Source organism: Urtica dioica, chromosome 11 (assembly GCF_054948205.1).
Source record: "Urtica dioica subsp. dioica isolate 48M chromosome 11, U.dioica_male_clone48M_v1_H2, whole genome shotgun sequence".
NCBI lineage: Eukaryota > Viridiplantae > Streptophyta > Magnoliopsida > Rosales > Urticaceae > Urtica > Urtica dioica.
The window spans coordinates 8,701,076-8,713,364 of record NC_142766.1 but is presented as its reverse complement, the minus strand read 5'-3'; the positions used below and the strand labels follow the sequence as shown (position 1 = coordinate 8,713,364).

The window sequence follows — 12,289 nt, the reverse complement described above, 5'->3', positions numbered from 1 at the left end:
TGGTCTCCCGGGTTAGTCTTCCCATTGTATGTCGGGATGTTTGGGATCATGAAACGATCAGACAAAGGATGTTTTAACACCCGTGCCGTGAAAGGGGATACCATTTCTCCAATCTTTAGAGTCGGCTCATTTTGTCCCAGGGCCACTTCCTCGATGCGACGCTCCAATCTTTTGAAGTTGGTCTCATTGGTACTAACGCTATCTACAGTCTCTGAGTCATCATGATCTCTCACGGCCTGCGATCGGCTTCTTTCGGTTTAGGGCTGGTACCGATCATGAATCTTTTCCTAACTAGCTTAGTACTCTTCCAAATCTGAAATTTCATCATCCCTTTCATACCGATCTTTAGCATGCTTACGAGGTTTCTCAATCCGTAGTTCTTGCTCCATGGGTTTTTTCCCTGATCAGTGCGAGGGTTCTTGCCTCAGCCTTGCTTGATGATTTTGATTCCGAAACCCTCGTCATTATAATTGACTTTACTTGCCATGCATCAAATTGATATCTATATAAGAATTAAATAATTAAATATCTATATAAGAAAAATCACACGTTAATAAGTCATATCAAATTATAAACCGATATACTAGCCGAAAACTCATGCTTTTTAAATAGAAATTTGTAACTAACTAAGCCATTATAAACTTAACGTTTGAGATATAGTCGATGTTTCAAAATTTTAGGAAAAATAGCCTAACAGATGATGTGTCACTTGAATAACTTATTTAAATTTTCAATTTTGTCCTGTATTAAAAGTAGTTTTTTTTTTTTTTTATTTTTTTTTATTTTTTTTTTAGCTATAGCTCGTCTCACACACTCTCTCTCTCTCACATAACTTTTTTTCCTCACCAAAACTTCAAAAATCCATATATTCCTCATATGAACTCGAAATTGAGTGATTCCAAATCTTACAAATTCGTGGCGAGGAGAGCTTCACAAATAGACCCATTTTGTCATTAATTTGTGATTTTTAAATTATTTACATTTTTTTTGTTAAGTCAAATATAATTGTCATTGGCTATTTTCTTAAACGTTTGCAAACATTGACTACATTCCAATTTTATAATTTATTTTTGGTTACAAATTTATTACGCCCTATTAAATAAATAGTTAAAAGAAATTAACAATTATATGATTTTGCTGTGACAATTTTATCCTAACTCATATCAAATGTGAGGCCAATAATAGGAAATTGAAGAATTTAGAATGTAGTTTATTATGGGGATAATCAATTTTTATTGATTTATTTATATGTCCACATGATAAGTGGTTTATTTTTAAATTGGATGATGCATCATACTGTATGGTGGTCGTATAGATTTTGCAAGACTTTATTTTATGTATTATTGGTATCGACATTATGAAAAGCGGTATCGATATTATTTTTTTTATTATGAAAAGCGGTATCGATTTTTTTTCTTTCTATTACCATCTTGGATAAGGGACGGGACCAGAATCCGTAGTGATTTTTAAGCTGCATTTGTTTTTAACTTTTGTAAGTTTGTTTAAAACTGAAGTAATTAATAAAAAGAGATTTGTAAGTAATTAGGCAAACGTGATTTTGGATCTAGCCTATGTTTGACAATTTTTAGGGATATAGCCAAATGGCTTATGTGGCAATAATTAAGGTCTGATTTGCCCTTATTTATTAACAGATTCGCCACTTTTTCTCTCTTATTTTTTTTCAAATAATTTTTTTTGCATCAAAACTTCAAAAAATCTTATCTTTCTCATACGAACTCGAAATTGAGTGATTTCAAATCCTACAAATTCGTGGCGTCGAGATCTTAAAAAATAGACCCATTGTGTTTGATGAAAAATTATATTTAATGCATCATAGTTACGTTTCCATTTATTTTTTTTGATAATTTCAAAAATTTCCAGTTATTTTCATATTTAAGGTAGTAACGTGATTTTTCTACATCTATGGTATTAAACATAATTTTTCATCAAACACAATGGATCTATTTTTGAAGATCTCGGCGTCACGAATCCGTAAGATTTGGAATCACTCAATTTCGAGTTCATATGAGATATATATGGTTTTTTGAAGTTTTTATGTAAAAAAAAGTGTAGGAAAAAGTAGGAGAGAGAAAGTGACGAATTTGTTAATAAATAAGGGTAAATCAGACCTTAATTATTGTCACATAAGTCTGTTGGCTATTTCCCTAAAAGTTGTGAAACATAGGCTAAAAACAAATTTCATAGTTTCATTTTGGCTATTTCGCTATAATGCCCTAATAAAAAACTACAAAATAAAATAAAGTATGGGATTCCCGGAGCCGTAAAATGTGGTAACTTGGCCATGTTTGGTAATCAACTCAAAAAGAGTTTTTGACTTTTCAAGAAGTGAAAATAGAAAACAAAACTGAAAATGTGTTTGGTAAGGTGTTTTCGGAAATTTTTTTTAAAAAATTTTGAAGTTGTTTTGCAAAAAAAGTAAAGAAAACTGAAAACAAATAAAATGTGTTTTTGGAAGAAATTTTTTTTCTCTTCTCTCCCCCTTCTCTTCACCCGCGCGCAAGACTTGAAAAAATAAAATAAAAAAATCCGGCCATCTTCTTCAATCACCACCGAGCCTCAACATCGCCGCCAAATAGTTTTCATTTTTTCAAAAGGTGTACCAAATAGTTTTCATTTTTTTCATTTTTTCAAAAAGAAAAATGAAAACTGTACCAAACAGTTTTTTCAATTTCTCAAAAACAAAAATGAAAACTGTACCAAACAGTTTTTTGAAAACAACTGCAAAATAATTTTTCAGTACAACTACAAAAATTAGAAAATAGAAAACAAAAACTTTTTGAGTTAACTACCAAACAGGCCCAAGATTTCTCTGTCCCGTGAAAAATGGTCTGAAATTTTATATTTTAAGTTTTGATGGTTTTAGGCATCACATCTCCTGTAAAATATGGGACGTGACTGGAGGATTGTATTTCCTGAGTTCTATATGGTTGTTGCAATATATCCACACACACAAAGTGCAAGTGTCGCAAAAGTAGTAAAGATTTGTAAGAGCAGGTGTTGAACCACGAGGACAAGTTAAAACTTAGCGATTTTTATTCAATATGTTTGCGAAGTGATTCCACTGCAATTGAAATATGGTTTTGACGAATAAGAAAATTAATTAAAAACGTAAAAATGACGAATAAGAAAATTAATTAAAAACGTACAAATAATAAATACCATGAGAATTAAAATAAGGGTAAGCGAGAGTTACTATTTCACCGGAACTAATTAAGTTGGATACTTCGGGCTCGAAACAAATTAATCTATTTTTATGGATGCTAATCTCACTCTATCAAAATTATTCACTAGCGTCTCTCAAAGAAAACTATGCAATTGACATATTGTTCTCCTCTCAGCTTCTAATCCTATTAAAACAAATCACATGCAATAAGAATAAGAATTGAAACGATTACACAGTTGCTTTTTTAATAACCCAGGCCAACGGTAAAGATATGAATATGAACATGATTATCTACTCGATCTCTCTCTAAAAGCAAACAATCTTAGGAACAATTGCTTTTTTTAATAACCTAGACCAACGGTAAAGATATGAATATGCGCATGATTATCTACTCTCTCTCTAAAAGAAAACAATCTTAGGAATAAATGCTAATGGTGATCAAGCACTAATGTTGTCGGTCATTCTCGGAAAAACCTGAAACATTAAATTCGACGCGACTTGCGTCAAATTTTGGATCTAAAAGTCCAACGGGACGGGTCACCAAAGATCTCACCATGCCTCAAAAGAGCCAAAATCCCGTCCACAACGGGCACAATCCGAGCCTACGCTCGCATGTGCCGCAACTGCACACGTAGCGATTGCGTGCGTCACACAGAGACATGCGTACGCCGCGCGTCGCGCTGTACCACACACATGCCGCACAAAGATCTCCGTGCGAGTCATTGACATCGCGTGGTGCGCCGACTCCTGTGAGGCGTGTATGCCGAGGCTTGCTGCGCGTCTTGTCTCTGCCAAAGGGCTCATATTAAGCCATTTTACTCACTATCAATACCCCTTTTCTCAGTGGGATACAAGTAACTTTTTGTAAACACTATCTATTCGATTCCAGAGTTCTGAAACGCTGCCAAGGACCTCCGCACACCATTTCCTTTGATCGAGCCACAAATCTCATATATATTCTCCGCAAATATCGGTGCCCCCACCTCAAGCATAGCAATCAGACTAATGTTAAGCGTCGGAGTGTGCGCCAGAGACAATGCCTCTGCGTCCCTATAAACTTACTTTCTCTTCTTCTTATTTTTAGGTCTCCGCGACGAACAAAGAACGTTATCGAGCTAGAGGAGTGACACTTGTGCTTTTCGAGTTTCTCACACTTGGCTTGAGCGCATTCAGTTGGTACAGCCTTGTGTCGAACTGTGAGAAGTCCTGAATCGTTGTCCGATTTACGACGACAACAATTACAAAGCATTAAACATGATTCATAACAAGAAATCGATATTCGTGGATTTGTGACATTGCGTAATAATTTTGAATAGGTCGTAACTTTTTGTTCAAATGTTCGATTTTCGTAAATAAATACGTGTTAGATAGATAAGAGAAATCTCTATTCAATTATGGAAATGGATCATCCAAAGTATTTAAAATCTCAAAATCATGCAGAAGAAGACCCCATGTTTCTTTTTTCGCGATAAACTTTGCAAAAAATCTTGAATCACTTAAAAATTGCTCCATAACTTTCAAAACACTTTTAGCTCATAAAAAATAATAAAACCAAAGAAAACTAAAAAAAATATCAAAACACTTTAAAAAAAACTTCAATTTAAACTTACCGGATAAGTGTGTATGAAACCTACCTATCAATGGTCACTTTAATCATACATGACGGTTAGAGCTACTCCAACCTAAATGTTAAGTTTTCATTTAAAATGTTTATTATATACATAAAATAACCTATTTTACTCTTCAATAGGTTATTTTATTTAATATAATTTAAAAAAAATAACCTATTCAAAAACCTTAATTTTACTCTTCAAAATCTTTAAATTAATTTAAATAAAATAACCAATTCAAAGACCTTTATTTTACTCCTCGAACTCTTCAATAGGTACACAAACAAACCTATCTTCTGCCTTCGCCCTCATCAAGTCCCCATAAATATGATTAATTTCCATCCTATTTATGGGTTATTAAACACATTAGTAAGTAGTCTTTCCGTTGGGTAGTGTAAGTAAGTTCTCACTTAACTCTGTGTGCTGTGTAAAATGGCTTCCTCTCACGTTCTATTTCACACCAACACCTTCAATGCTCTTCCTCGGAACCCATTCAGAAAAAGTGCTCTTTCGTCGTTTATCTCTCGTGGGTCGTGTTCTTTTGACTCCAATCCCGGGGTTTCCAAAGCCCGCTCGTTCAAAATCACAGGTTGTGCCAGGAGACAAATTGAGGTTCGATTGTTTTCTGAAATCCCTTCTCTTCTATAGTTTTCATCATGATTATCCATGCGGTGTGTTTTTTTTTTAATTTTTTTTTTTAAGTTTTTCGGGAATTGTAGATAGTGTATAACCCTGAAGAGAAGTTGAACAAGTTAGCTGATGAGGTTGACAAAGAAGCGCCTCTATCTAGGCTCACCTTGTTCTCACCTTGCAAGGTTATATATACTTTTAATTAGTCTATTATATTTTATATATCTATACATCGCTTCGTCTTTGTACTTCTTTTGTTGTTTTTAAAAATGGGTTTATATATATTTTTTCTTTGCGGGCATTTCTTTCATTTTTGGATTTTGATGAGTACAGATTAACGTTTTTCTGAGAATAACAAGCAAAAGGGAAGATGGGTATCACGAATTGGCGTCTCTCTTTCATGTAAGCTTATTGTCATCAAGTTTTATTTATTATAAACAAAATTTGGGTGTAAAAGGAAAAAAAAAAACGTTTTGTTACAACCGAATGTTAGCTTTACATCGTCGAGACTATGTTGATTTTGGTTCAGGTGATAAGCCTTGGAGATGTACTCAAGTTCTCACTGTCTCCGTCGAAAAAGAAAGACTCTTTGACAACCAACGCTGCTGGGGTACCACTCGACGATAGAAATCTGGTAGGTGACGATGAAATATACCATCACTTTCTTCTTCCTCATACACTCATTCTCAGTGTGATAGAGTGAAACTATTAATTGTTGGTTCTGTCTGCGATGCAGATTATCAAGGCCCTTAATCTCTACCGGAAGAAGACCGGAACAGACAAGTTCTTCTGGGTACGATCAAGATGAGAGTATGTTTTCGAGAATCATTGCCACTTACTGATTAGTGGGCTTGACTTGAACAACATGTCCACAGATTCATCTGGACAAAAAGGTTCCGACCGGAGCGGGGCTCGGCGGCGGAAGCAGCAATGCAGCGACGGCTCTGTGGGCGGCGAATCAGTTCAACGGCGGTCTCGTCACTGAGAAGGAGCTTCAGGAATGGTCGAGCGAGATCGGCTCCGATGTTCCCTTCTTCTTCTCTCAAGGAGCAGCCTATTGTACCGGCCGGGGTGAGGTATGTCTTTTATTATTTTGCGATCTTCCACCACTTTTATTTATTTATTATATAATCACAGACGGAATCAGAGAGAAATTGAGATATCCTGTATTTTCTGTTGGCTTAATAATCTAATCGTCTAGATTGTCGAAAACATTCTTCCGCCGGTAGCTTTGGACGTCCCGATGACTCTCATAAAGCCTCAGGAGGCATGTTCGACCGCTGAAGTTTATAAGGTAATTCTGTTTCTTTATTAAACTGGTCATTTTAAACTTTATGCATCTATTTATTATCTTTATCTTTTTCCTCTGTGGTGTAATAGTGCTTTAAGCTGGATAAAGCTAGTAATATTGATCCCTTAGAGTTGCTAGAGAAGATTGCAAGCGGTGGGATTAACCAAGATGTTTGCATCAATGATCTAGGTGTGTATTAATGCAGTAAAATAGTAAATATCTCACTCATATTGTCCTCTTCCTTAATACAATTTTTTTTTCTCTTAATTTTATAACAAGATTCTGTTATGTTTTCTGTTTTCTACAATCAGAGTCTATAACTGCTATTTGATCAAAATATTCGAACATCAAAGTTTGCAGTGATTGCATGACTCAACTGCATAAATGTGGCTCATTGTGAAATACTTGGCCAAATATTTTTATTTTATTTTATTTTTTATAAATATTTAATGTGTTTGTTTGCAGAACCTCCGGCTTTTGAAGTTCTTCCTTCACTGAAACGATTGAAACAACGAATAAAGGCTGCCGGTCGTGAGCAATACGATGCCGTGTTTATGTCTGGGAGGTACTAACAATTCAACCTCAGTTTGATATTATTCTTATTCAGTGTATTTGTTTCGCTTGAAACTATGAAGTATTAGTAACGAGTTCTTGGGCTGATACATATCAAGTAAGCGACCATTTAGATGTCACATCAATCAATCTTCACTCATGGAAAGTTCGGTTAGATTATCTGAACTTTGCATGATAATCATGTAACACAGTGAATAAAACTGGCCTTTTGCTGAGTAAATCTACAATCTGTGACCAATAATGCACGTTGTTGCAGTGGCAGCACTATTGTGGGGATTGGTTCACCGGATCCACCGCAATTCATATATGACGAGGATGAGTACAAGGACGTGTTTTTATCGGGTAATTATTTCTCTCATCACCTCATGACTTGTTGCGAGAAATGTTTGGTGAGCTTAAAATGACCATCTTCGTAACTGGGGATTTCTTGTATTTTGCAGAGGCCAACTTTCTCACTCGTGAAGAAAATGAATGGTACAAAGAACCCGCTTCGGTGGGCGCTTCAAACACCCCCAACAGATTCAGTTGTGATTCTCCGCCTTCTGTTCAGCAAAATGTATAGTTTCTAGAGCGTGTCAAAAAGAGAGAGAAAAGCGAAGGCGTGTATCATTGATATTGATTGATCTCCAACTTGAGCATAGAATTTCAAATCCTTTGTTCCATGTAATCTGTGATTGTGAACATCGACATGAAATTTAATTTAAAAACAAAATAAGTTCACTTACTGAAAATATGATATCGTTTTAGCAATTTTAATTTTGTTTAGTAGGTTCCTCCAATGTGTTTCTTTTTGTAGTGTACTTGGGCAACACCATAGAGGTAGAATCTTATATTTTATTTTATTTATTTATTTATTATTAGCAAATTTAAGTAATAAACATCCAGTTAAATCCATGGTTTTAAATCCAGGGGGAACCGGATGGGAACCGGGCTGGTTCCCCTTTTTTTTGAAGTCCCCGGCACCGGAAGGTGCAAAGCCGGAATTTTCCGGTGATTCCGGGGGGAACCGGACCGGAAACAGGACAGGAACCCGGTTCCCACTTCCCGGTCCGGTTCAGTGCAATTTTTGTTAAAAACCGGGTATAAAATCCGGATTCCCCTTAAAAAAATATCAAAACACGCCGGGTTTGCTCCTTGTATTTTCTGCCGCTCCACAATGCAAAGTCGCTGCAATCCCGCCCGAATCCCGTCGTGCCGTCCGTTTCAAGACTCGGCGAAGGCAAGAAAGCTCCAGATCCCGCCGATTTACACGTCTTCCGATGAGCTTCCCGACGTCAAATTGTTTTTTTTGATGATTTTGAGTTAAATTTTTGAAATTTTTTGATAATTCTTGAAGTTAAGTATAATATGGTAGTTGTGAACATGAATGTAGTGTTGATTTTGAGTTTATGTTCATGTTTTCTATTTTTTTAATTAATCCGAATTATTTTGTAATTTTTTGATTAGTTAGTGGTGATTATGTTTATGTTGAACTTGTTTATTGATTTTTATTTCGAAATTCTTATGACTTGCTTTCAATTTTAGACTTTGTGTTCATGTTTTCTATTTTTTTTAATTAATCCGAATTATTTTATAATTTTTTGATTAGTTAGTGATGATTATGGTTATGTTGAACTTGTTTATTGATTTATTCCGAAATTTTTATGACTTGTTTTCAATTTTAGACTTTGTGTTCATGTTTTCTAATTTTTAATTAATCCGAATTATTTTGTAATTTTTTGATTAGTTAGTGATGATTATGGTTATGTTGAACTTGTTTATTGATTTATTCCGAAATTCTTATGTTAGAGTTTGTGAATATGTTAGATTTTGTGAATATGATTCATGATTGTTACTTTAATTTAATTTAATTTACTAAAGGTGATTTGTTAATTTGTAGGTTACAACTTACAAGAATATCGGCCCCCGACCCAGCTAGGAGGTATTGTACGCCCGTGCCTAGAAAAAGTAGCGTCCACTAGTGTATATTTTGCAATCACATTATGGGAGGCGGCAACATCACCAGAGTGAAAAACCACCTAGCCCATGTAGACCCAACCAAGAGTGTAAGATTCTGTGAAAAAGTCCCTCCTGAAGTACAAGCAGAGATGCGAGGTTTACTTGTTGAACGAGGACGTCCAACCTCAACGCGGATCTGGTGAAGGTGGATCAGGGGGAGGTGGTGGAGGTTCATATCGGGCAGGAGGTTCCTATAGTGCTGGAGGTTCATATGGTGATGTCGGTGGTGCTCAAGTTGGATATGCACCATCGGAAGAAGATTATGATCGTCTTCATAACCTTGCATTTTTTGATTCAGGATACGGGCGCGGAGGTCAGGGTGGAGGTATGAATGATGTCATGTCATTTACGTCTAGCAATGACGTTGATGACTTGTCCTACAACTTCAGATCAATATCAATTGGTCCTCAAGGAACGGAGTCCTCGTATGATGACGGATCTTCCAGTTACAACTAGGACTGCTATCCATAAACTCAAGCTTCCGACACGGTGCGACCATATCTAGGTTATCCCCTCCACTCCATGTCTGTTGCTGCATCTCAATATGAGCATGACTATCACTTGGACAGGTACTTTCGTGCATGTGCTCATTACATGAGTTGGTATGATTACTGCATGACCGTTGCATACGGTCGCTATCCAGAGTAGTCTTTTATATTCCTTTTATGTTGAATTTGTTGAACTATGGTATTTGGTGGATTGTGTTTAACTATATCATTTTGGTTTGTACTATTGAACTTAGTTTTTGTTTTGTTTGTAATTTGGTAATATGTTGAAACATTGTGCACTATTATTAATTTTATGAATTTTATCCTACGTACTTTGTATGTTTTTTTGTATATTTATTTTCTGGATTCCTCTCGGTAAATAGGTATTTGACGGTATTCCTCAACGGTAACGGTAAGTTCAACGGTACTAGTTTTTTGTTTTTTTTTTGTTTTTTTTCCCTATTTTCCTTGGAATTCCTTTACGATACCAACGGTTACTAGTAAATTCAGAACTTCGGAATGGTAACGGTAACGACATTTAAATCTTTGGTTAAATCACATAAAATGACCAAATGAGAGCCAAGGCATTTTTAATTTTCGGAGATGAGATTGAATAACAAGCATATAAAATCCATTTTCATGTTTTTTTTTTTAATTTTTATTTTTGTTTATTTGTTATTTTTATATATATATTTAGCCTTTTGACACATGCTAAGCATTATTGAAAAACTTATTGAATCTCGTCTCATGGTATTTAAGGGGCAACACAAACGTCTTTGGGGTATCTATTGCCACTAATATATATATATATATATATAGGGAGTAAGCTAGGATTTCCATTTAGGGGGGGCTAATTTGTAAAAAAAAAATTCATGAGGGGCTAATTTGTAAATTTTAAGGGTAAAAAATTGTAAAAAAAAATGAAAAGTGGGTAAAAAATATAAAAAAAAAAAATTTGAGGGGGGCTAAACCCCCCCTCAATTACAGCTGACTTCGTGCCGGTAAATATATATTATATATTTTTTTTAAAGTTTGTGATGAAATTCGATGTATTGCTGAAGAATTTTGATGACTACGGATGAAATTCAAAGACTTTCATTTTGTTAAAAACAAAGATAAGTGTATTGTTGTTAAAATATGTTCCAAAAATCCAATTTTGTAACTCCAATTAGTGAACATAACCCAACAACTTTGTTAATTATAAGGTCTAAAGAGTAAATTTTCATTTGAAAGTGATATCAAGATTACCATGTCTTATTAACACGGTAATTTTTCAAGTTTGTTTTAATTTACACCTGAGCAACTCCAATACTAAATTTTTTTGGGAAAATATTAAAAGTATCCCTCGTGTTTAATCGAAATAAGAGATTTATCTCTTCGATTTTCAGAAATATCAGACATATCCTTTCAGTTTGATACAAATGACATATGCTTCCGCTAAAAAATGTTATATTGCAAATATCATCATTTTCGTTTATTTTTTACAATTTTTTTTTTGAACCCCCAAAATACCCTTAATGAAATATTTTTTTATTTATTTTTTATTATACTTACAAAAAAATTAAATTAAAAACTTTCTTTTATAAAAAGTAGGATTTTTTTTATAACGAGAGATTTTGATTTTTTTTTACTAAAATAGTAAATAAATACTTATTTTATTAAGGGTATTTTGGGGAGTTCAAATTATTTTTTTGTAAAAAATAAACGAAAAGGGTGATATTTGCAATATAACATTTTTTAGGGGAAGCATATGTCATTTATATTAAACTGAAGGGATATGTCTGATATTTATGAAAATTGAAGGGATAAATCTCGCATTTCGATTAAACACGAGGGATACTCTTGATATTTTCCCAACATTTATCAATCACAACACATAATCAAAAATATTATCTTTGATTATATGTTAGTGTTGGAAGAATTGTAAATAAAGAGAATTTACTTACAAGTGTATGAGTGATTTGTGGCTAATATTTGAGTGGGGTCCACTCATCGGAATTTGTTAATTCTTGCGTATTCTTATTCCTCGTTGCGACGGGTATAAAATTGATTATTTATTTGCCAAAATCATTACTATAATGAATGAGAAATAATTGATGCTCAAAGTATGCTTAAAGAACACATTTATTTTGTGTAGATGAAGTGAATTGCAAGAGTCCCACATGTGTTTGGTAAGTGTGTTATGTAGTGTTTATATATTATCCTATTTCTTTAGTGGATAAGCAAATGCAAGAGAGGAGAGTGTGGGTGAGTTAGCTCTTAACCCCTCACACACACACGCGCGTCGCCGAGCCGAGTCGGGCCAGGCTCGGGCTCGGGTTTCGAGTTTCGGGACGGTCTCGGGCTTGGGCTTTGACTTTGGCTTTTGGCCATTCCTTATATTTTTATTGCAAAATTCACCTCCGAAATGTTTTAATTCCATAAATAACTTTTGTGTTATGGTGTTATGATGTTATGCATGGTGAGCGAGCTGTTTAACGTTCATAACATACTGAGTTAGTGAGCATTAATGAGT

At 34.6% G+C, this 12,289-nt stretch overlaps 1 protein-coding gene across 1 annotated transcript; it reads left to right on the top strand.

The window, feature by feature from the left end:
- Positions 1-5,126: 5,126 nt before the first annotated feature.
- CDPMEK (4-(cytidine 5'-phospho)-2-C-methyl-D-erithritol kinase) lies at positions 5,127-8,019 on the top strand. The gene is made up of 11 exons (XM_089602083.1): positions 5,127-5,406; positions 5,514-5,609; positions 5,758-5,826; positions 5,954-6,058; positions 6,161-6,217; positions 6,300-6,500; positions 6,626-6,718; positions 6,805-6,904; positions 7,181-7,280; positions 7,545-7,630; positions 7,729-8,019. The coding sequence occupies exons 1-11, from the start codon at positions 5,227-5,229 to the stop codon at positions 7,848-7,850; spliced, it is 1,209 nt and encodes a 402-aa protein (XP_089458209.1). The 5' UTR covers positions 5,127-5,226; the 3' UTR covers positions 7,851-8,019.
- The last annotated feature ends 4,270 nt before the right edge of the window (positions 8,020-12,289 follow it).

What these genes read in the sequence shown, in the direction of transcription:
- CDPMEK (XM_089602083.1), top strand. Translation starts at nt 5,227, where the DNA reads ATGGCTTCCTCTCACGTTCTATTTCACACCAACACCTTCAATGCTCTT. An exon ending in AATTGGCGTCTCTCTTTCAT is followed by an intron (nt 5,827 to 5,953) that starts GTAAGCTTATTG and finishes ATTTTGGTTCAG; the next exon opens with GTGATAAGCCTTGGAGATGT. An exon ending in GAACAGACAAGTTCTTCTGG is followed by an intron (nt 6,218 to 6,299) that starts GTACGATCAAGA and finishes ACATGTCCACAG; the next exon opens with ATTCATCTGGACAAAAAGGT.